The sequence below is a fragment of the Carcharodon carcharias genome, chromosome 25 (genome assembly GCF_017639515.1).
Source record: "Carcharodon carcharias isolate sCarCar2 chromosome 25, sCarCar2.pri, whole genome shotgun sequence".
Taxonomy (NCBI): Eukaryota; Metazoa; Chordata; class Chondrichthyes; order Lamniformes; family Lamnidae; genus Carcharodon; species Carcharodon carcharias.
This window is the reverse complement of record NC_054491.1, coordinates 14,672,146-14,697,212: the sequence shown is the minus strand read 5'-3', so window position 1 is coordinate 14,697,212 and position 25,067 is coordinate 14,672,146. Positions and strand designations below refer to the sequence as shown.

The 25,067-nt window shown below is 43.9% G+C and overlaps 1 protein-coding gene across 1 annotated transcript in view; it reads left to right on the top strand.

Moving 5' to 3' along the window:
- Positions 1 to 25,067, top strand: part of slc37a4a (solute carrier family 37 member 4a) — a 34,965-nt gene that overhangs the window by 2,367 nt on the left and 7,531 nt on the right. The window contains exons 2-7 of the mRNA XM_041174342.1: positions 2,824 to 3,353; positions 4,503 to 4,735; positions 10,247 to 10,493; positions 18,920 to 19,078; positions 20,252 to 20,337; positions 22,713 to 22,826. Coding sequence (XP_041030276.1) covers positions 3,212 to 3,353; positions 4,503 to 4,735; positions 10,247 to 10,493; positions 18,920 to 19,078; positions 20,252 to 20,337; positions 22,713 to 22,826 — 981 coding nt within the window. The 5' untranslated portion in view covers positions 2,824 to 3,211. The remainder of the gene's footprint in view (positions 1 to 2,823; positions 3,354 to 4,502; positions 4,736 to 10,246; positions 10,494 to 18,919; positions 19,079 to 20,251; positions 20,338 to 22,712; positions 22,827 to 25,067) is intronic.

Below are 25,067 nucleotides of genomic sequence, written 5' to 3'. Positions count from 1 at the left end.
TCTTTTTGGCTCTTTTTGATTTTTCCCCACCTGAAGGCACTGCCAGGATTCTAGTACTTTGTTTAAATGGCCATATTCCTAGACTGTGATTATTTCTGGATCATCACAGACGGGCGTGATGCTGCCCTCACCTCATCGTCACAGATGTGCTGTCTACAGGCTAGAACTAATTACTCTCCTCCAGATTGATTTGTTGAACATCCCAACTCTTTCTGAAGCAGGACAAGGATGGAGGGTATGCTCCCTGATGCAGCAGAACGTAGATAGAATCATAGAAATTTACAACACAGAAAGAGGACGCTTGGCCCATCGTGTTGGCACCAGTCAAAAAAACGAGCCGCCTAGCCTAATCCCATTTTCCAGCATTTGGCCTGTAGCCCTGCAGGTTACGGCACTTGAGGTGCAGACACCTTTTAAATGAGTTGAGAGTTTCTGCCTCTACTACCCTTTCAGCCGCTGAGTTCCAGACCCCTAGGTGAAAAGGTAAAGCTGTCTTCCTCAGAACCCCTTTGCACAGGGAGCCAGGTTTAGTGATGGCCCTTCTGCTGGAAGTTTATATCCTGAAGAATCTAAGTTTCCCTTGATTAGGGCATTTCCGGGGTTCCAGTTCCATTCTCCGTTGTGCCTTGCCACCAAAGAAGTAGGGCACAGGGAGTGGTTGAAACGCATAGTATAGATACATTTAAGCGGGAGCTAGACATGTCTATGAGGGGAAATGGAATAGAGGGTTTTTTAGATGTGGAAATGTAGGGGGCTCAACTGGAGCATAAATGCCAGCATGATCTGGTGGGGCTGAATGGCCTGTTACTGTGTCATACGTTTTATGTAATCTGAATGCACGTAATCATTCTGCGTTTGAATTTGGACAGTTCGGAAGCCAAAAGATGAGAAGTTTTTTTTCTTTCGTGGGATTTGGGCATCGCTGGCTAGGCTGGCATTTCTTGCCCACCCCTAATTGGCCCTTGAAAAGCTGGCGGTGAGCTACTTCTTGAATTGCTGCAGTCCATGTGGTGTAGGTACACCCACAGTGCTGTTATGAAGGGAGTTCCAGGATCTTGACCCAGTGACAGTGAAGGAACAGTGACATAGTTCAAGTCAGGGTGGTGAGTGGCTTGAAGGGGAACTTGGTGTTCCCACACATTCTCTGCTGGGTTTGGAAGGTGCTGTCACATAACCATTGAGGAAGCCCTGCCTGTATAAACTGAAGGAGGCTCTCTCATGCTATTTGATATCAAGATGAAAATTATTGCTGCAGGGAGAGACCTGTTCTTGAGGGGAAAGGAAAAATTTGGGCCAAAAAGGCTGGATGTCAAGCCACATTCTCAGGGCAGTTTGCACAAAAAGTAATTTTGTACTAGGCTCGCTGGTCCAAGTTGCACAGAAACAACATCCTCGGTTATCGCAGCTACAGCAGAATTCTGTGTAACAATTAATGACAGTGTTCAGAATAATAAGATGCAAGCAGCCCGGTTGTTACATTGCTCATCCACAGCGTGAGATCAAATATGCTGTACTGAAAGCATTGTTTTGTGAGACTTTGCAATTCTTGAAGAAAGGACCATTTGAGCAACTTGGGGCTATCTTTAAAAGTTTTGGTGCACCCCAGAAAAGCTTGCAAAGTAAAAAAGAGAAAAGTACATTTATATAGTGGCTTTCATGATTTCAGGACCCCCAAAAGTGCTTTAAAGCCAGTGCAATACTTTTGAAGTGGAGTCATTGTTTAAATCATCACAGAAGGAGCTATCCAAGCCAGCAAGTCTATTGTGAATGTAGAAAGCGCAACAGCTGATTTATTTGCGACAAGTGTTCCTGCCCCTTACCTCTGTCCATAATCAGAGTGGGTGGAAAGTGCACATCAAAAGTATTTTGAGATGTGTTCTATCTTGGACACTCGGCATGGGACCTGGTTAGTAGACAGACTGTGTACTCTGGTATCTGCTTAACACCTGTTTATTAGTACTACACCTTAACAAATAACAGAGGCATGTTGCTCCAAGGCATGAGTCCAACCTCACTCTTGAGAGCCTAGCACATGACTGACTGGTGTCAGTGGTACATCATCATCTATGTCATACATTAGCATATCCCATAAGCTAACCCTTTATACTACAACAAGAGCGGACAGAATCAGGCTCGATTCCGATTGAAACTGTGGGTGAAACCCAAGTTAAGGAGAAAATGGCCCAGGGTTCCCACACCTGATGACCAACAAAGTACCCGATCTGGATGGTGAACATGTGATACTGATTGAGGAGAGAGTCTCAGACTTGCGCCTTCCACAGTTAATAGGATACAAAACTTCTACTTTCTGACTGCCTCAGAATTCACCACTTGGGCAAAGTAGCAGAGGTTCCATAAGCCCTGCCTCCAACATGTGAAACCGTTGGCTATGTTACTGTTTCAGGGAGGGAGCTGGCAAAGGAGAAAATGGTGTGGCATTATATAAATGTGAAGGAGTGTAGTGTGTCTTTAAAGATTTCGATTCGGTGCTGATTGCAAACATTTAACATCATGGACGAATTGAAAAAAATGTCCCTTATTGTGATGGAGGGGGGGGGGATTGTTACCACCCTAAGAGCAAGAGCTTGGCCAGTAGCAGCTTCATTTAAACCTGTCAAAATCACTTGGGCAAATGGTGCTAAACAGTTTAGTAAAACATGCAATTATTTTGTGATTCACGAAAGGAGATCAAATCAATCGAACTATGATTGTGATCCCAATCCAGTGTGTTGTGCTGTGTAATCATTAACAAATTCCTATTTCTCACAACTAGAAAAGCCTCTGCATGCGTTCAGTAGTTTTTTTTTCTTGTTTCTCTTTCAGGGTAATGACGGCTTCACTCCCTTGGACCCTCGCAGTTAATGTTTTGCCAGCATAACAAACAAAAGCTTTAACAAAATCAATCAACGCACAAAATAGACAAGAAACATCAAAGTGGAATCGGACAGTGAAGTTTGCCGTCTTTGATTTTTTTTTCACCCTCCCATTCTGTTAACTCTCAAAGTTGCAATTGTCCTACCTCATTTCTTAATCCAAAAGTATCTTATCTAATAGCTCTATGCATTGTCAGATAATAGGTGCATTATTATTTATCTCGTGTGTACTTGATCTAATCATTGAGAAAGAGGCCAGTGGCTGTATAAAACCCGCCATCATCAGTTAGTGTCCTGTGCTTCCAACTTTAGTCGACAATTGCCAAAAGCTGATCAAAATGGCTTCTTACGGCTACTACAGGATCAGCATCTTCACTGCCATGTTTGTGGGCTACACGCTGTATTACTTCAATAGAAAAACCTTCTCGTTTGTGATGCCCTCTATTATGGAGGAAGTGACCTTGGAAAAAGATGATTTGGGTGAGTATGTAACTTTCTTCTTGTGAAGTAGTATAAAATACTGAAAGTGGGTAGGCCTGGTAGTGATGGTATTAGAATGTTGCTGCAGATGTACTATGTAGGACCAGAAGCCGGTGTTTATGGAAGGTCATCAACCTACAATGTTAACTCTGTTTCTCTCTCTCCACAGCGCTGTCAGACCTGTTGAGTATTTCTAGCACTTTTTGTTTTTATTTCAGATTTCCAGCATCTGCAATATTTTGTTTTTGTACCAAGGACTGGGTTGGTGTCTGCCCCCCGCCCCCCAACCCCCCGCCAAGGAATGAGTTGAACTGGATGTGATCTTACTCTGCGACTGCAGTCACTAGTCTGGGGCGGGAGAGGGAAATTCATCTCTTGTGTCCTGTTTTAAGAGCTGTTGAGGAGGAGGAGGAAAGTGTTGTGGACATGAAGATGCCCATGACTGTCTTGTAATCTGGAGGAGGGACTTCAGGAGAGGGTATAGGAAACAATAAGAGGAAACATTTGCACTTAAACTGATTTAATTAATGAAATTTTGAAGCAAAAGTCAGACATGAGTGTAGAGAGACTGGTAATGGTGATGTGACCTATTTGCATGCCAGCTGTTAGGACTGGCGTGAATAACAGTCGACCCTGTGTTCATGTTCTATCTGGGGTTTGGACATTAACTATCACTTTATATTTGTTTCTTCACTGAATAGGGGAATAAAGGTTTTTGGAAGTTAGTTTCTGAGGAAGCGTGCGTGTTCCCTATCTGAGCTGTAAGAATATCAAGAATCGCAAGTGGAGAGGTGGGAGGGGCAAACAGAGAGAGATCTAATTCTGCCATCCTGGCCAATGGTTATGGAGTGAAATGGAATATCAACTGAACGTTGGTACAGAGATAATTAAAAGGGTGAAAAATGGAAAGATAACTTATGGATATGCCAATCCTAAAATGATGTTTAAACCAGTTCAAACCTGGTGTCCTGTTGAAATAGAACAAGAAATCTTAAGCTGCTGTTTATTCAGCCCAGAGACAGCACAAGAGTCTCGATATAGAAGATGGGACAACACCGGGCTTTAGCAATTGTGCAGTGAGAATGGGGAATTGTACACTGGAGTGCATTAAAGGTTGCAATCTAATCCAGATTTGTTTTATTCCTGCAGGTCTGATAACCAGTAGCCAGTCACTAGCCTATGCTATCAGTAAGTTCATCAGCGGAGTTCTGTCTGATCAGATCAGTGCTCGAATGCTTTTCTGCATTGGATTATTCCTGGTCGGGGTGATAAATATCATCTTCTCATGGAGCTCCACCGTCACTGCTTTTGTTGTGCTCTGGTTCTTTAATGGGTTGGCACAAGGCTTTGGGTGGCCTCCCTGTGGCAAAATACTACGCAAGGTACGATGTCGCCATTCTAATGCCATGGTTACTGCTTTGCAGGCATTTTGGTTTTTTTTTTAATTTACATTTGAGTGAAGAATGTGTGTGATTGCTCGCGGGCACTAACTCATCCCGGGCTGTGGCTCCACCGTGGTGTGCTGACCACCTCCCAATAACTTTCACATGGGGCCTTCTGTCAGAAGAAACCTGGCAGAGTTTTTAACAATGGATATCATAGCCAATTGTGGTCATGTCATCATTTATCATCCACACAAAGGCCGTTGAGGCCAATGTTAGCCGTCTCATCACTACGCCTGGCTCAGTCCGGCTCACTAAAGACAGAATTGAGACCTGATGATCTGTATGGCTCATGGCTACATTTACTACCACAAGTCTTGCAGGCAGCCAAAAATAGGAATTCTAAAAGCCACAAGCTCCCCGGACACCCAGCAAGGTCTGTGGTACCCGTCCTGTGTTTAAGGTAGAAAGAAAATTGTGACTCCAACCTTAACCAGTAGGATTGCACAATTTTCTTCCAAGAGAGTTGTAGTGACCCAATCAATGGCACAGTCTGCTGGTGTGATGACATACCATGGGAGTGTCAGGATCCTGGTCTGTGATCGGGGAATGCCAGGTGGTTAATTCCTGACTTTTATACCACCTAAAGAAAATACAACATAAGGAAAAATTGAGGCCTCCCCCACCACTCCCGCCCCCTCCCCAAAACAACCCTTTCATTGTTCCTCCTTTTCTCTTCAACTGGCCCCCAATTCCAATCATTAGAAAGTGGTTAAGGAATCAAAGAAAGTTCAGATTTGACAACCCTTGCACACTTACCAATGGGCAACTGAAGCCAGTGAGCAGCTGGCAAATGACATCCGCAGAGGGCAGAGAGTGAGCAGCTTAAATTGAAGAGTGCTGTGTGGCATCATTTGTGGAGGATTGTTTACCTTAAAGGGTGGCCTCTGATGGCAAAGGCACTACCTGAGGTGACACTAACATAAACACCTCGGAAGAGAACAACACTTGTGAAACTCTGCCATCCTGATTAGAGCCAAGATAGTGAAGCCAACACAGATTTCCCCGCAGTACCCATTTTACTTGGTTGTTTGAAGATACCTTTTTGCTCTGGCTTCAGAGGGTTGAGTTTTGATCCCACCTATAAAGGCCACCCTTGGCCAGCTTAAGTGACCTGATGCCAGAAAAAGTTCCAAGCAGAATGACAATGATAATATAACATTGTCGTAACTGTGCAACTTAAACTTGACAATTTAGCAACGAAGAGAACTGGCTTGATTACAGAAGTGTTTGGAAAGGGCCTGGGACATGAGACGAAAAATAATAGAACCATACAACCAAATTTGGCTACAGCCCTCTGAAGGAGCAATTCACGAAGTGCAATTATTAATCAATTAATGATCATGTATCTCTGGGATGGGGGTCAAGAGAGATAATGAACAGCTGAAATTCCCAGGATCTACTTCCAACTGGCTGGTTCTGTTACAGAGATGACAGTTTGTAGAATTCAATTCCACATGAGACCTCACTGATCACTGAAAAGCCCACGTGACATACTCAAATAATAAAAAAACAAAAACAGAATTACCTGGAAAAACTCAGCACGTCTGGCAGCATCAGCGGAGAAGAAAAGAGTTGACGTTTCGAGACCTCATGACCCTTCAACAGAACTGATTGAATATTAGAAGAGGGGTGAAATATAAGCTGGTTTAAGGTGGGGGGGGGAGGGTTGTAGGGACAAGCAAGCAGTGATAGGAGCAGATAATCAAAACGTGTCACAGACAAAGGAACAAAGAAGTGTTGAAGGTGGTGATATTATCTAAACGAATGTGCTAATTAAGAATGGATGGCAGGGCACTCAAAGTACACTCAAGGTTCTGTTGAAGGGTCATGAGGACTCAAAATGTCAACTTTTTTCTTCTCTGCCGATGCTGCCAGACCTGCTGAGTTTTTCCAGGTAATTCTGTTTTTGTTTTGGATTTCCAGCATCCGCAGTTTTTTGTTTTTATACTCAAATAATAGTTGGGTTGGAGCGAGTTGCAGCTTGTAACACAATCTCGAGCCTTGGATAACACCCCGCCTATTTACAGTTTACTCTTGTAATTACCATGTCATCAGGTCCCCAGAATTCTATAATAACCTGGCATTGCTATTCCCCATGTGGCTGATTCAGGTGCCCAAACCCACTTGCCCCAAGCATGACTTTGAATAACTTGTCAGTAGATCTAACAATGCTTGTTAATGTGTGTCACTTCATCTTCAAGGGAGGGAGGACAGCTCACAAGCCTTGATATCCCTCCAGGGAATAACCCACCATTCAGTACCGTCAAACGGCCTTTATCTGGAGTGTTATCATTCTCAAGTTGCTGTTTGCTGCTAGATTAGATTGGAGGAGTAGATTTTGTTTTAAGTGCAATAGTGTCTCAAATCTCGCTGTCCAAAAGCTGGAGTTGTCCGAAAACTGAACATTTTTTTTTAAGAGTGTGCCATGCACCAATTTTAATTGAGTAAAATTTTTTAAAAAATACTTACCTGGACAATTTGGCTAGGTGTTGCATTGGCGCTGTTTGGCGCGTGACTAGTTATCTCCTCTGCTGCTTGCTGTCCTATTCCAGCTCTGCTCCAGACCCGAAATCTGGCACAGCCTTGGTCCCAAGGTTGCCGGTTTTGAGGCACACTCTACCCCTACTTCAAAGGCACCAGATGAGTTTGTCATAACTTAGTGTGAAAATAATATTAAGGAAACTGGGTTCACTGGTAATTGGAAAATAAAAGTAAATTAACTGATGACTTTGAGTTAGTACTCTGAAGCTGACAGTCCAACAAGGTCCCAGGTTCCGTGCCAGTCTGCACCAAGTTTGGGTGATCTCAGTTGGGCCAGAAATTGAGGCACTGTAACAGCTTCCTCACCCCTTTTCATGAAAAACCAAACCCCTGCCCTTTCCCCACTAGTTTCCCATAGGAATCCCAATATTATCAGGAACCCTTGCTGTCCTCTGCTCCTAGGCCCAACGTTGATGACCTGATACATCATCATTGCAATTATCACAGCATTGACATAACCAGCTGAGAGAACTTTGTGCACCTCGCGCAGTCTTTCAAAGTCGGAACTTGAAGATTGCAGCCCAGAAGGAACAGCCTACTTTTTTCCGACTGCTAGCCGTATGCTTCCTTTTTTCTAAGCCAAATTTGTAGATTATATTATTCTTCATTCTAATTTCTGTGGAGCAGTGACTGGGCATAGTACCAGTGCTATCTATAACCCAAGCCAAGCATCCCTATTTAATTTTGACACTGTCAGCACATTCTATGGCCGACTGTATAGTTCAGGCTAGAGTTCAGGTCATGACATTTTGGTGCTGCAGTATTTTTAGAGAGAGGTTGTGAGTTGCACATTCTGTGGCCATTGAGAGGATATTATTTTACTTATTACAGCATGAGCTGAATGTTGCATCTTTCTGGGTTTTTTTCAGTTTTATTAAGTGATGTTAGCTGCCGTTATCTCAATAATGCATTCTGAAGCCAAGCCCCAACCTAAAGCATGGCACACCTTGTGAGGCATCACTTCCCTATAGGCGTGTGGGTTTTGTTATGTATCTGATTTATAGATCTGCCAATATCAAATTGCTGCCTTTTACATTAAAGTTCTCCCTCATAGATGAATGCCATTTATATTTGATATTGCTCCCCCTACCCTAGAATTAAACATTTCAGCCGGATGCTCCTCAGGAAGAGGTCAGTTGACTGACTGTGTCCCCTCTATAAGGGATGCCCCTGTATAAGGGATTCTCCATTGGTGTATTCTCAGTACTCAATAGGCCAGGCAAAACCAGTGAGGCATTTCCCAACAAGCAAAATAGATGGTGCTCGAAGCCAATTGACTAACTTGGGCCAACCTCTCTGGTCTAGTTAATGGGTAACTCAACATAAGCCTCTTGGAACCACACTGAACCAGATACTTGAAGAACAGTGTATTTGGTCTCCATATTTGGGAAAGATCAATTGTAGATACATATCTCCAAATGCTCTCCTGAAGAATGTGGTTTGCTCAGACAGTACTAGTACTTAACTGTTAACTGTATTCCTCTCTGCAGATGCTGTCAGACCTGCTGAGTTTTTCCAGGTATTTTGGTTTTTGTTCTAGTATTAGCACTTATCCATGGTTCAGGCTAAACCAGTAAATACTACAACCTATAATCACTCAGCAGATGAAAGATACTTTTCATGGATAATTTTTTATGCACTGCCTTTGTTCCTTATACAGGTGACCTGGTAATAAGGATCTAAACCAAAAGAAAAAGTATTTTTGTCATTCAGATGCTACAAAAGAAATGTTCCCTTGGTCCTTGCCATCTCATTATCCACTTCCATCTTACTCAAATGTGAATTGGTTTACTCATTTCCCAAGTCCTACCTCCTATTACAATGTACACATCGTCTTTAGACAGTTTTGATGACCCCCCGAAGCTTCATGTATCACATCTCTCCTACTCCTCCTAACTATGGCGATGTCCTGCTGAATTGGCCTTGACATCCCATCTAGCAGGTTCCCCAATTTTAAAAATAGCATGTTAAGTCCAGCTTTGTTCTGTTTTTTTCCTTCACTTTGAATCATACCGATGTCGATCTTTGTACCCAAGACACAAACCAAAGCTACTGTGTAAAATATGCATTTGAAATTATGGGCCTTTTTGTTTAATTTTTTTTTTGGATAAACATTGTGCTCCAACTTAACGTTTTGCCCCAGATCTTCTCCCCTCTTCTGAAGATACTGACTCATGCCAGAGTATGCTTTGAATCTTGACTTGCCGCACCCTATCAAAGGGAGCATTCTTCATGTCAGTTCCTCATGAAGAAACAAATGTTTGTGTTTATTAGTTGAATTCCAGGGGCAGTTGCACTGGTCAGAGCAGCTTTTGAATATTGTGTACAATTTAAACCACACTTCAAAAGACATAGGTATGCATTATTCTCTTCTGCGTCCTCTTCAGTCAGAGTATCTCGTGTAGAAGGGATTGGTAACAACAATAACTGGATATATGTAGCACTTTTAAAGTGGTAAAACATAGCAAGGCACTACAAAAGCCTAAGCTCTACAGTCTAGAGAAGAGCTGATTAAAGGGGTCTCCAGTGATGTTTAAGAAGCATTAGATGGCATAAGTAAGTTAAACAAAGCTGCACCTGGGTAAGTTTTTTATGGTTCCCTCACATTTATCTTCATTTAATCCATTTTGAAGAAGTTTCCTTTTTTTCTGATTTGTCTTGTTCATCTTGAATTTGTTCAAGGTATTGTTGGATGCTTGATGAGCATCTTAGACTGCATTCAGCTGTTTACTATTGAAGTGGACTGGCAGAAGCCTTGGTGGGGAAAGGAAGGAAATAAACTAAAACCTTAATCAAAACAAATTGAGGAGGTGGCGGGGGGGAGATGCCCTGAGCTCAGTCCAAACCCTGTTATATAATGTACATATTCTTCACTATCTCTGCTTGATTGCTTGTTTGTCTCCATAGTGGTTTGAACCATCGCAGTTTGGAACGTGGTGGGCTGTTTTGTCGACCAGCATGAACTTGGCAGGCAGCCTGGGCCCACTCATCGCCACAACGATGGCCCTTAGCTACAGCTGGCGAGTGACCCTCTCTCTCTCTGGTTCTATTGCTGTTGGGATGGCATTCGTATGTCTGATCTTCATAATTAACGAGCCCATGGACGTTGGGCTACCTAATGTCGAGCCAGGCCCAAAGAAAGGAAGCAAGAAAGGTACAGTACAGCCTAGGTCAATTATGAGATTGCCAGACCAGTTTGACCTCCAATTCTCCCCTAGTGTCATGCATACAGCCTTCATTAGCCTTTTCTCTTTCCCTGTAATGTTTTTCCTTGTTCGATTTTTAACCCATACAAAAGGCCTTAAGACAAACTGGGGATATCATTTCATTATTTTTTCCTTTCCCCTCCATTGAAGATGTTATCTTTTGCTGTTGAGCAGCTCCATGGGCTGTAGAATCAGCAGCCTTACATTCTCTTTGAACAAAGAGATCCTTGTTCAAATATGAACTTAAACAGAGTATCATTTGGCTGTTTAACTTGGGAGTGCATTCCAGCAAAAACAATCCCATCTTCTGCTAATTTCCAAATATGTACAATTTTGGAACAGGAATAGTCCATTCAGCCTCTCGAGCCTGTTCCTCCATTCGGTTAGATCATTTTAACTTGATGCACAATCAACTGTTAATGTGAGGTCTGAAATTGGTATATTTGTTTAGAGATATGGGGCAGAGGCATGTAACATGGAGTAAGGGCACAGATCAACCATGATCTCATTGATGGCAGAACAAACTTGAGGGGCTAAATTACCTACTCCTCTTCCATAGAAAATAGGAGCAGGAGTAGGCCATTTGGCCCTTCGAGCCTGCTCCACCGTTCATTATGATCATGGCTGATCATCCAACTCAACAGCCTGCTCCCGCTTTCTTCCCATATCCTTTGATCCCTTTCGCTCCAAGAGCTATATCTAACTCCTTCTTGAAATCATACAATGTTTTGGCCTGGCTACTTTCTGTGGTAGCAAATTCCACAGGCTCACCACTTTCTGGGTGAAGAAATTTCTCCTCATCTCAGTCCTAAATGGCCTACCTCATATCCTCAGACTGTGACCCCCCACCATCGGGAACATCCTTCCTGCGTCTACCCTTTCTCGTCCTGTTAGAATTTTATAGTCATCTGTGAGATCCCCCTCATTCTTCTGAACTCCAGCGAATATAATCCTAACCGACTCAATCTCTCCTCATAAGTCAGTCCTGCCATCCCAGGAATCAGTCTGGTAAACCTTCGCTGCACTCCCTCTATAGCAAGAACATCTTTCCGCAGATAAAGAGACCAAAACTGTACACAATATTCCAGGTGTGGTCTCACCAAAGCTCTATATAATAAGACATCCCTGCTCCTGTATTCCAATCCTCTCGCTATGAAGGCCAACAAACCATTTGCCTTCTTTACCGCCTGCTGCACCTGCATGCTTACCTTTAGCGACTGGTGTACGAGGACACCCAGGTCTCGTTTCTCATTCCCTTCTCTCAATTTATAGCCATTCAGATAATCTGCCTTCACGGTTTTGCCACCAAAGTGGATAAGCTCACGTTTATCTACATTGTCCTGCATCTGCCATGCATTTGCCCCCACAATCAGCTTGTCCAAATCACACTGAAGCATCTCTGCATCCTCCTCCCAGCTCACCCTCACCCCCAGCTCACCCTCCAACCCAGCCTGCGATCATCTGCAAATCTGGAGATATTACATTTAGTTTCCCCCATCTAAATCATTAATTTATATTGTGAATAGCTGGGGTCCCAGCACCGATCCCTGTGGTACCCCAGTAGTCACTGCCTGCCATTCAGAAAAAGACCAGTTTATTCCTTTTCTTTGTTTCCTGTCTGCCAACCAGTTTTCTATCCATCTCAATACACTATCCCCAATCCCATGCGCTTTAATTTTACATCCTAATCTCTTATGTGGGACTTTGTTGAAAGCCTTCTGAATGTCCAAATAAACCACATCCACTGACCCCCCTCATCAACTCTTCTCGAAAAAACATTCTCCAAAAATTCCAGTAGATTTGTCAAGCATGATTTCCCTTTCGTAAATCCATGCTGATTGTCCGATTCTGCCACTGTTTTCCAAGTGCTCAGCTATTAAATCTTTTATACTGGACTCTAGAATTTTCCCCACTACCAACGTCAGGCTGACTGGTCTATAATCCCCTGCTTTCTCTCCACCTCCCTTTTTAAATAGTGAGGTTACATTAGCTAATCTGTAGGGACTGTTCCAGAGTCCATAGAATCTCGGAAGATGACCACCAATGCATCCACTATTTCTAGGCCATTTCCTTAAGTACTCTGGGATGTAGATTATCAGGCCCTGGGGATCTATCAGCCTTCAATCCCATCAATTTCTCCAACACCATTTACCTACTAATACTGATTTCTTTCAGTTCCTCCCTCTCACTAAACCCTATGTTCCCCAACATTTCTGGTATGTTATTTGTGTCCTCCTTTGTGAAGACAGAACCAAAGTATGTATTTAGTTGGTCAGCCATTTCTTTGTTCCCCATTATAAATTCCAGTGGGAAAGGTTATTTGAAATATTATGTGGCAAGGAGTATCTGTGTTATTACAGTAGGACTACTGAGGAATCAAATATTTGCCTAGATAAAGCATCTCTTGTGGTGATGCTGTCTTGTGGAACAAAATCGTTCAGAAAATGAAGGGGAGGAATAGAAAGTATATGTTATAGAAAGTATATGTTAGCTGGAAAGCAAAGCAAACCGCTCTTCAGGCAAAAACCCCATCAATATCAATTCCTTGCACCCTCAGAAACCTGTAATAACGTCTTTTCTATGAAATGCTAGTTGAAAAACATCTTGTCTTTTCCAGGTATTTGTGAGTCACATTCCCAATGGGTACACTGTGGTCCAGTACATAGTGTTCAGGTACATCTTTACAGGGGATTATATTGAAAGCTATAGGGCACCTTTTCCTGGTACTTCTAAAGAAATAAGCTTCAAACATCGGCCTGCAGAAATCAATCCTTGTTATTGTATTACTACCAGATAAAGTGCTATGCTTTTTTAAATATTTGACGATGATTGTTTTTACCTAAATTGAGGATATGGACAAGGATTGGAAATTGAATTCTATGTCTTCCACTCCACAGATGCTGTTAGACCTGCTGAGTTTTTCCAGCTATTTTTGTTTTTGTTGGAAATTGAAATCTTGTTTGACAGTCAATGATGGCAGTGGTAAAAACAAAAATAAAAACAAAAAAACTGCGGATGCTGGAAATCCAAAACAAAATCAGAATTACCTGGAAAAACTCAGCAGGTCTGGCAGCATTGGCGGAGAAGAAAAGAGTTGATGTTTCGAGTCCTCATGACCCTTTGACAGAACTTGAGTTCGAGTCCAAGAAAGAGTTGAAATATAAGCTGGTTTAAGATGTGTGTGTGGGGGGCGGAGAGATAGAGAGAGAGAGAGAGAGAGAGGTTGGGGGGGGGTGTGGTTGTGGGGACAAACAAGCAGTGATAGAAGCAGATCATCAAAAGATGTCAACGACAATAGTACAATAGAACACATAGGTGTTAAAGTTAAAAGTTGGTGATATTATCTAAACGAATGTGCTAATTAAGAATGGATGGTAGGGCACTCAAGGTATAGCTCTAGTGGGGTTTTTTTTTATATAATGGAAATAGGTGGGAAAAGGAAAATCTTTATAATTTATTGGAAAAAAAAGGAAGGGGGAAACAGAAAGGGGGTGGGGATGGGGGAGGGAGCTCACGACCTAAAGTTGGATGGCAGTGGCTTTAGCAGCTGCCTTAGAGAAGGCCAAACCTTCCAGCTGAGGGAAAGGAACATGGTCATCAATAGAGTCATCTGCTCCACCCTCTCCCACTTTTATCTCCTCCCTTTTGTTAGTGGTATGTTAATTATATTGTTGAGATACACACAGGTGAAGGATATTGTTTAATTTAACACTGAGAGCACGCGGTGTCCACTGGTACACTTGAGGCCTTCTGTGACTGGTGGGCACCACAGGGGCTGGAGTGCATCATTAGCCCCCAAAAACAATGTTTTCATTTAATTGTTTAAGGTTCCTTTAAAATTCTGTTTTTGTTACAATGCCCTTTTAAGGGGCTATCAGTTGGTTAGTTTGTTAAACCGGTATTCAAAGTGTAAAGAGAAACTCGGGCCGACTGCATTCGTGGCTACATTCACGGAGAGTTGTCCCTAGAGAAGGAGCGTGCAGTATGCACTGGCATGCTTCAGGCCTTCCATGACTGGTGGACACCGTGGGGGTTGGAGTGCATCATCTGCCCTGGGAACTGCATTTTAATTTAACTAGTTAAGTTTCTTTGAAAAAAATGCTTGTCTTTCATTACAGTGCCCCTTTTATGGGGATTATCACATTAATTTTACACGTTAATTTTTTTTCCACCCCCCCCCACCCGTTAATCAAAAGAGTACAAAGAGAGACTGAGCCAAAACAATGGTTAATTTGCCATGGGAACGTGTCCGGCCTTTCCAAGGTTTTTTTTGGAAGCTAGGTTCGAATCTCAACATAGCTAATGTTGAAGTGAGTCGTCATTTGGGTGCACCAGCAGCTCCATTTGTCCGAACAAATTCCAGCTCAAATTTAAAATAAAAACAGGAAATGCTGGAAAAACTCAGCGTGCCTGCACCTATGGAGAGAGAAACCGAGTTAACGATTCGTGACTCTTTTGGAGAGCTGAAGAAAGCTAGAAATGTGATGGGTTTTATCCTGTTGAAAGTGGGGGTTGGGGTGGGGGGGTGCAGAGTGAAAGAAAATAGAAGATCAGGGATAGGGCGGAGCTGAGGAGAGATTAAATGACAAAGGTGTCATGGACACAAGACAAAGGGAGCGGTAATGATAGCGTAAAAGAGTATGGCAGGTGTTCATAGTGGCATAAAGGTCAGACAGCAGGATGTGTTAATAGAACAAGGGTCAGCAATTTTTGAATGCAAATTGTGAGAACTAGCTGCCGACTGGCCCTTGGTGGGGGGGGCGGTGGTAGAAAAAAATCAAAATGGAGGACAGAGTTCATGATCTGAAGTTGTTGAACTCAGTGCTAAGTCCAGAAGGCTGTAAAGTGCCTAACTGGAAAATGTGGTGCTGTTCCTCCAGTGTGTGTTGGACTCCACTGGAACAGTGCAGCAGACCGAGGACAGAAATGTTGGCACGAGAGCAGGATGGTGAATTGAAATGGCAGGCGACACAAAGGCCTGGGTTGTGCTTGTGGACTGAGCGAATGTTGCACAAAGTAGTCACTCGGCCTGCATTTAGTCTCCCCAATGTAGAGGAGACCACATTGTGAGCTGCGAACACAATAGATTAAATTGAAAGAAGTGCAAGTGAGGCACTGAGCCGAAACAATGGTTAATTTGCCATGGGAACATGTCCGGCCTTTCCAAGATTTTTTGGAAGCTAGGTTCGAATCCCAACTCTGCTAATGTTGAAGTGAGTTGACATTTGGGTGCACCAGCAGCTCCATTTGTCCGAACAAATTCCAGCTCAAATTTAAAATAAAAACAGGAAATGCTGGAAAAACTCAGCGTGCCTGACAGCACCTGTAAAGAGAGAAACCGAGTTAACGATTCGAGTCTGTGTGACTCTTCTGGCACTGCTTCATCTGGAAGGAGTGTTTGGGGCCTTGGGTAGTGAGGAAGGGGGAAATAACGGAGCAGATGTTACACCTCCTGTGATTGCATGAGAAGGTGCTGTGGGAAGGTGATGAGATGGTTGATAGAAGAGTGGACCGGGGTATCACGGAGGGAACAGTCCGTTTGGAATGCTGACGGGTGGGGGGGGGTTGGGGGGTGGGAAGATGTGTTCAGTGGTGGCAGGGCAGTGAATCTCAGCTGAGGAAGAAGGTAAAGGAAGACATCGTGGAAGGTGGCGTCATCAGAACAGATGCAATGGAGACGAAGAAATGGGAGAATGGGATAGAGTCATTATAGGAAGTAGGGTGTGAGGAGGTGTAATTGAGGTAGCTGTGGGAATCGGTGGGCTTGTAATGATTACTGGTAGACAGTCTGCCACCAGAAATGGAGACAGAGATGTCAAGGAAAGGGGGTGTTGGAAATGGACCATGTGAAGGTGAGAAAGGGGTGGAAATTGGAAGCAAAATTGATAAATTTTTCCAGATCCAGACAAGTTTGCGAAGCGGCACCGATAGTCATCGAAGTACCGGAGGAAGAGTTGTGGGAGGGGGCCTGAGTAGGACTGGAACAAGGAATATTCCACATACTCCACAAAAAGACAGGCATAACTGGGGCTCATGAGGTACCCATAGCCACACCTTTTATTTGGGGAAAGTGAGACAAGTTAAAGGAGAAATTGTTCAGAGAGAACAAGTTCAATCAGGTGAGGAGGGTGGTGGTGGATGGGGATTGTTGAGGCCTCTGTTCAAGGAAGAAGCGGAGAGCCCTCAAACCATCCTGATGGAGGATGGGGTGTGTAGAGATTGGGCATCCATGGTGAAGAAGAGGCAGTTAGGGCCAGGAATCAAGGTGGAAAGAAATGAGTTCAGTGGGACAGGAACAGACTGAAACGATGGGTCTACCAGGACAGTCCTGTTTGTGGATTTTGGAAAAGAGGTAAAAACGGGCCATGTGGGGTTGGGGGGGACTATGGGGTTGGAGGCTGTGATGGGAAGATCTCCAGAGGAGATGAGGTCAATGACTGTGTTGGAAACAATGGCTTGATATTTGGTGTGGGATCGTGGTTCAGGGGGAGGTAGAAAGAAGAGTCTGAGAATTGGCGCTCAGCTTCTACAAGGTAAAGGTCAGTCAACAACAACATCACTGTTGTCAGCAGGTTTGAAAACAAAGTCAGGGTCCAGCTCAAATTTACTGGAGGAGAGTGTGTTTCATTTTGTCTTTTGTTACAGTGCCCCTTTAAGGAGCTGTCGGTTTAATTATTTCATATGTTAATTAGCTTTATTTTTGTTCCATCGGTTTACTCAAAAGAGATGAAGACAGACCGGCCTTGAGGATTCCGGTTCCATGGGTACATAGATTGAGGTTGCAGCCCCTTTATGATTATCTGAAGGGGCTGCTCCTCAGGTTTTGGCTGCACTTCGGCCCCAGACTCCTGATCTTTGGCCACCTGATGTGGAAGGGGAGGGTGGCAGGCAGGGCAGAGGGTCTCCTTGTTAGCCTGCTGCCTGTGCTTGGCAGCGGGTGGTTGAGAGGGTCATCCAACCCGACTGTCTGCCTCTCTTCTGCAGCTATGTTCACGCCCGGTTGTCCCTGGAGAGGGAGCACGCGGTGTCCGCTGATATGCTTGAGGCCTTTCTGCAAACGCTGTGCAGCGCTGGGGCTGGATTATATCATCAGCCTCAAATGGCATTTTAATTTGATTAGTTAAGTTTCCTTTAAAGTTTGCCTTTTGTTACAGTGCCCCTTTTAGGGGCTATCACTGTAATTAGTTCATTTGTTCACTAATTTTATTTTTCTTCCATTGGCTTACTCAAAAGAGTATAAAGAGAGACTGCTTGGACACTGGGTCAGTGGGTAGGTATCAGACATATGTAATGCTGCATTCTGTAAATAAACCTATTATCAAGAAAAGCATTATGGTCTAGTTTCATACTTCAACTTGCTTGAGATCAAGATAACGCCTTTCTGCCTGTTGCTGGGTGAGTGTTGGCCAGACTGCAGTCCCTCATTGGAAAGATCCTTTCTCGTGAGCAGTCCAGGCAACCAACACAGCATAGAGAGTGGAATCGATCCTTGAATCTTCTCTGCATGGCCAAGTACTAGGTTGGGCATTGCATTTACCCATTGCACCATCAGGGGAGCTTGATCGCTTTTTTTTTAAAAACTATTAACCTTTGACTTCAAATAGCGGCGACACAGACAGGCAGCTGGAAGGAGGCGGCGGAGGTGACTATGAAAGTGGTTTGGGGTGGGCAACGAGCCAGCAGCAAGTGGCCAACCAATAGGACGCAGACCTTAATACTTCATTGAACAGAATATTGTGTGGGACGGGATACGAGGCAGAAGTTAGTGGCTGAAAGCTAAGTTGCTGAGGACGCTGCTGAAGTCTGACTGGAATTGGAAGTTCTCTCCCAGTCATTATGTGCTAAGTTCAGAATTTAAAGCTTCTGGAGCTCCCTGATGGTTTGTTTGTAAATTTGCTGTCCAGTATCAAACTCAAAAAGGAAAATTACCTGTTAAGATCAGTAAGGGTGGTGTTTTGTCGTCCTACTGTCCAGGTTAGTAAAGAGAATGTTTCCAACCTATGTTGCAAGCTTATCTCAACCAGGGTAATGGGTGGGTGACTCCTCCCACCTTTCAGGTACCTAAGAGGGTTGGCAACCATGGATTTCCATGATAACGGTTTGCAAAGTACTGCAGTAGCTTTCCGTTGCATAACGGTTGGACTACAGTTGGAAATTTTGACATGGTGATTCACAATGGTGAATGCTGATGTAAAAGCGAGACCAGAAACCCTGGTTAAAAAAGTAAGTTCTGTGAGTGTGCCCAGTGTAAATACTTTAATTATGTAGTTTATGTCAATTGCAAAGTATTCAAAGAAGAGCGTGACTTGTTGGTGTCTTAATATTGCTGGTCAATAAATATTTCCTTTATTTACCATCTACTATCTATCTTCAGGATCTGTTGGAGATGAGAGCACTGTGAAGGAACTACTGCTGACTCCATACTTGTGGGTGCTGAACTTTGGATACCTGGTGGTGTTTGGTGTGAAGACCTGTTGCACTGACTGGGGGCAGCTCTTCCTCATTCAGGAGAAGGGACAAAGTGCACTTCTAGGTAAGGAAGTTGACAGACTGGGCAAATATCCTAAAAGGAATGGAATGTAAATCGACTGAAAGCAAGCAGGCGTCTTGCTGAATTTTGTCTTCCTCTCTTGTTGTGTTTGATATAGAGATGACATGTAAGTAAGTTTAATATATTTCTAAGTTTTCCCAGTTCTGATGAAAGGTCATCGACATGAAACGTTAACTCGGCTTCTCTCCACAGATGCTGCCAGACCTGCTGAGAATTTCCAGCATTTTCTGTTTTTATTTCAGATTTCCAGCATCTGCAGTATTTTGCTTTTGCTTCCATTTGCCGGTGTTGTTTGAGGATGGAATATTAGTCAGGAGTTGAACAAATCCTTGGAATCCTTTAACCCAGCGCAAACCACCCTCCCCCACCCCACCCCGACTCCTGCCCCCCCCACAAAATAAAACAGCAGATGTGATCTAATAAGGCACTTCCGTACATTGCAGCTTCGAACACTGTCCTGGAGTAAGCACTTTAAACTGTAAATTAAATTCTTGATGCACCATTGCTACCTTCTCCCTACTGAACTGAGTGTGTTTGTGACATTTTATAATGTTAAAGACGATATAGAAATGCAAGTTGCTGTTGTTGATGATGCATGGTGACTGATATAGGTGAACACACCAATCAGTTATAAGAATTACATAAACCCTACTTCCATTATTCTAGAATTAGTTGTTTTTATTAATCAAGTCGCCCCTCCAGGGATATGGGCCAAGCGCTGGAAAATGGGATTAGTGTAGTCAAATTTTTGTTGACCGGCGCGGACACGATGGGCTGAATGGCCTCCTGTACTGTAAACGTCTATGAAATACTATGAATCTATGAGTATGGGGAACTGGGACTCTTGTATTGACTTAAATATCTGGTCAGATACTGAGCTGGACAGATTAGACAGCCCAGGTTTGATTCTTTGGTCTGGGCTGGGCTTGGCTAATCTCGAGCACAAGTCCTACACTTTGATCTCAACAGCTCGGGACTAGACAAGGTGAAGAGCAGCTGGCGTCTTGGCTGGTTTTGTATTTTGACCCTTTCCCCGTGAAGCCATTTCTCGAGCCCCCTCTAGATCAGCTCATTTGGTGCTGACGAGATGGAATCCTGGAGCCTCCTGACTTAATTACTTTTTAAACACTGTACATTATCGTTTGATGCTTGCAGGTAGCTCATTCATGAGCGCACTGGAGGTCGGTGGCCTACTGGGTAGTATTGCGGCTGGCTATCTTTCAGACAAGGCTGTTGCTCGGGTGAGTACTTACGGACTCCCATTGGACTGCTTTGGGTGGATGATTGGATTGCACTAGACGTCTGTAATAATCACAATCCGCAATTGTATTTGCTATTTTTCATAGAGTGTGGAATGGCAACAACGCACAAAGAAGCCATTCAGCCCTTCGAGTCTCTGCAAGAGCAACTCGGCGAGTCCCGCTCCCTCCTGCACCCTTTTCCTGCAGCTCCATATATTTTTTTTCCTGTTCGGCTGCTTCTCCAATTCCCTTTTGAGAGTCACGATTGAATGTGACTCCGCCACGTTCTCGAGCAGTGTATTCCAGATCTAAACCGCTCGCTGTGATTTCAATTTAAAAAAAAGTTTTGCCTCATGTCACCTCCGGTTCTTTTTGCCTGGAACCATTCTGGTGAATCTTCCCTGCACCTTCTCTCAAACATTCCCATCCCTTCCTAAAGTGCCAGCATTAGAACCACAGAAAAGTTACGGCACAGAAAGAGGCCATTTGGCCCATCGTATCTGCGCTGGCCGAAAAAGAGCAAATAAACTAGCTGCCCACTCTAACCCCACCTTCCGGCACCTGCTCCCGTAGCCTTGCAGGTTACAGCACTTCAGGTGCAGATCCAAGTATCTTTCAAATGGGTTGAGGGTTTCCACTGCAACCACCAAACCAGGCAGCAAATTCCAGACCTCTGCCACCGTGTCCACTCTAATCCTTCTACCAATCACCTTAAATCTGTGCCCACTGCTAATTGACCATTCTGCTAGGGGAAACAGGCCTTTCCCGTCTACTCTATCTGGGCCCCTCATAATCTTGTACACCTCAATCAAGTCATCCCTCAGTCTCCTCAGTTCCAAGGAAGACAACCCCAGCCTCTCCAAAATTGAACGCCATATTCCAGTTGAGGCCTACTTATGAATGATCCTTTGCTGTTGGACATTTTATCACTTTGCTGGCTATTCCCACTAGACTTAAATGAGTAATAAGATTATCCGCACATTCAAGGTTTTTTGTCCTGGTAATGATGGCTTAACAGTTTGAACTAATGAAAGTGAGTTACTGTTGAGGGAACAGAGCTAGCTGGAGGGAGCTCAATAGGTTCCACGTCACTATCATTGTATCTCTTGGACAGTTGTAGTTGATGGAGTCATTCCCTGGCAGACTAGTTCCTCAGCTCTTCCCACCAACCCCCCCCCATATTATCAGGTGTGTACACACTGTGAACAGCAGCTGGTGTGATTGTGATCCCTTTCTGGTAGGCCAGAGTTCACGTTTCAGGTTGATGAATGATGTCAGTCAAAACAGCATCGATCTAAGATGTTAGCTCTGTTTTTCCCTCTGTTGATGCTGTCTGACCCACCAAGTGTTTCCAGCATTTTCTATTTTTGTTTTGAATTTCAGATTATCAGCATCTGCAGCATTTCACTTTTGCCCTCATTAATGTATTGTCATGTTGTGCATTAACCTGTACTGTGCATTTCACATCTTGCATGTTTGGTTTAGAATGACTGTACCTTAAGGATCGGCAGTCCTGAGATTTGGGCTGGAATTTTATCCGCCCCACACCCCAATTTAGGGCCTCCTTCTGTTCCAAATGTAGTCCCACTGCACGTGCCTGCAGCACCCCCAACCTCTTCCCTGTCAAATCCTAACCCCGGTGCCCTTGCTGGGGCCTGTCAATCTGGCCTGGTGAAACCCCGGACTTGCCTTTAAGTCCGAGTCCATGGCGTCTCTCTTCGGAGACTCCCTGTGGTTCCAGCAGCGGCCACCACTCCTGGTGGCGCTGCTGGGACCAGAGATCTGCCAGTTTTCAGAGGAGGGACTTTCTCCCTGATAGGGATGCAAGTCCCACGGCAAATCAATTAATTGCCTGAAGACCGTTAAATCACTGCGGCTCACCCTGGCCAAGAGGAAGCGGGCTCATCCCTGGCTTTTCAATTGATTGGAAAGGCGGCTGCCTCTGCGTAAAGTTGAGCCAGCTGAGCCCAAAATACTGAAATGAAAATTTACTCTCTAAGGAAGAAGGGTCCTTGTATGAAACCGTACCCAGTCATAAGTTAGCTTAGGTCTCTGAAACTATGAGACATTGGTACTAAATGCTCAGAGTCCTACAGTCAAGCCTTCAGAGTGGCTGGTAGGGAAACTGGTGTAGTAGGTGAGGTTAAATACACATTGTTGTAATGTTGTCGGGTGAGCTTTACTCTTTATTTGTTCGTTACATTACGTCGACCAAGAATGTTTGCTGGTGACATGGTACCAAAAGTTATTAAATGTTTCATATTGAGCAGTTTTATCAAATCTATTGTGTTTTAAAAAGGGGGCATTCCTCTCTTTCATAAATAAACAAAATACTTTCCAAAAAAAACCTGTAGCTTCTGCCAATCTCTTCCCAGAAAGGTCTTCGAAGTCATGGGAATCCTCGACATGGACTTTTGCTCTCCATGATGACAGGAATGGCTGTGTCATTGTATCTCTTCAGAGTCACAGTAACTACAGAGTCTACCAAGGTAACTAGAATAGAGTTTGATTCTTGGTCCTTTTCCTGATGAACATAAAGTATAAGGTTTGTCCCTGGTGTTGTGGATGTCTGAGATTTCTCCCACTCTTTGGTGAACCATGGCGTGGGATGGTCTGGTAGAGTTTTTGTGACTGGCATCTGTGATTCTGCTGGGCACGTTAAACTATTCTATCTCTTCTGCCTGACCATTCAGAGCCTCTTGCATGCATGCAGTTCCATTTAGTGTCCTTTTTGATTGAACCCACCCAGCAGGGACACAGATTGCAGAGATGATGGGCAGCCCTCCGATTCAAACTTCTGGCCCTTGTGTTCAATCGGATTTGGCTCAAACTTCAGTAGATTCTGATTCTTCCTGTTTCAGTATTTACATGGACTGCTTCCTTACCCACACCATTCCACCCCCACCTCCAACTCCCAAAATCTACAGTGTCCCTTATGTGATTAAAATCTGGTGATATTGGGCGAATATGATGTTGTGGCGACCTGGATCAGGAAGGGTAGGACTGGGCACTAAATATTCCTGGATATAACCTGTTCAGAAAATTTATAGAAGGAAAGAAAGGAGGAGGGATGGCAGTGTGAATTTAAGCATAATATTAGTGCTGGAAAGGGCAAGTTGAGGAAGCAGTTAAAAATGCATATGTAATCCTGGGCTGTATAAATAGACATAAAATACAAAAGCAATAAGTTATGGTGAAACTTTATAAAACAACTATAATATTGTGCCCAATTCTGGGTACCACACTCTGGGAAGAATGTGAAGGCATTAGAGCAGGTGCAGAGAAGATTTCCGAGAATAGTTCCAGGGATGAGGAGTATCAGTTACATGGATAGATTGGAGAAGAGAAGGTTGAGAGGAGATTTTATGGAAGTATTCAAAATCATGAGGGGTCAGGACAGATTAGATAGGGAAAAACTGCTCCCATTGGTGGAAGGGCTGAGAACCAGAGGGCACAGATTGAAGATGAATAGCAAAGGAAGCAAAGTTAACATGAGGAAAAGCCTTTTTATGCAGTGAGTGCAAGATAAAACAGCCCGCTTGATTGGCACCCCTTCCACAAACATTCTCCCTCCACCACCAACACAGTAGGAGCAGTGTGTACCATCTACAAGATGCACTGCAGTAACTCACCAAGCACCTTCCAAACCCATAACCACTAACATCCAGAAGGACAAGGGCAGCAGACATATGGAAACACCATGAATGCAAGTTCCCTTCCAAGCCACTCACTGTCCTGACTTTGAAATATATCACCGATCCTTCACTATCACTGGGTCAAAATCCTGGAACTCCCTCCCTAACAGCACTGTGGATGTACCTACACCACAGGGCCTGCAGCAGTTCAAGAAGGCAGCTCACCATCCCCTTCTCAAGGGCAATTGGGGATGGGCAATAAATGACGGCCTAGCCAGCGACGCCCACATCCCGTGACCGAATGTTTTAAAAAGCAGTTGGGGTCTGGAATTCACTGCCTGAAAGTGTGGTGGAAGCAGAATCAGTTGTGGTGGAAGCAGAATCAGTTGTGGCTTGCAAAAGGGAATTGCAAAATTATCTAAAGAGGAAAGCAGGGCTGTGTGGAAAAGGGCGGGGTGCAGGACTAGCTGAGTTGCTCTTACAAAGAGCCTGCACAGACTCAAAGGGCCCCCTACTGTGCCGTAAACATTGTATGATTCTGTGCGTGACTAAATCACATGGGCACAGAATTTCTTGTGAAAAGTTATTTTGCTGTGCTCTTCATTGCCTGTCTGTGATGTTCTTCCTCTATTTCCTCAGGAGACTGAGCTCTGGACATTAATCTTCTTGCCTCTGACTCAAATCACCAACTTCACTGAAGATGAGGTCTCTCTCTTGCTCTCTTCTCCCTCTGCCTTGCCTGTCCTTTTCCTCTGTGCATCCGTTTCTAAATCCATGTTACATTCCCATCTTTTAATATCTGCAGAAACCTGTTTGTACAAACATTCCTTCAAAGCTTACAATGAATGATTGCATGTTCAAAACAGTGACTTGTGGTTCTGTACATTACTGTAAATGTGTAAAATGCTATATTATAGAACTTCTTTCAAAAGTTGATGCAGCTTGAAAATGTGAGGAATTTTTTTTTTAAAGTACAGAAGGTTCAAACATGTGACTCGCCTCTTGACTCCCCTCAGCCTTTCCACCAGCTACAAGGCTGTCAGGAGTGTGATGAACACTCTCTCCACTTGCCTGGATGAGTGCAGCTTCAGCTAC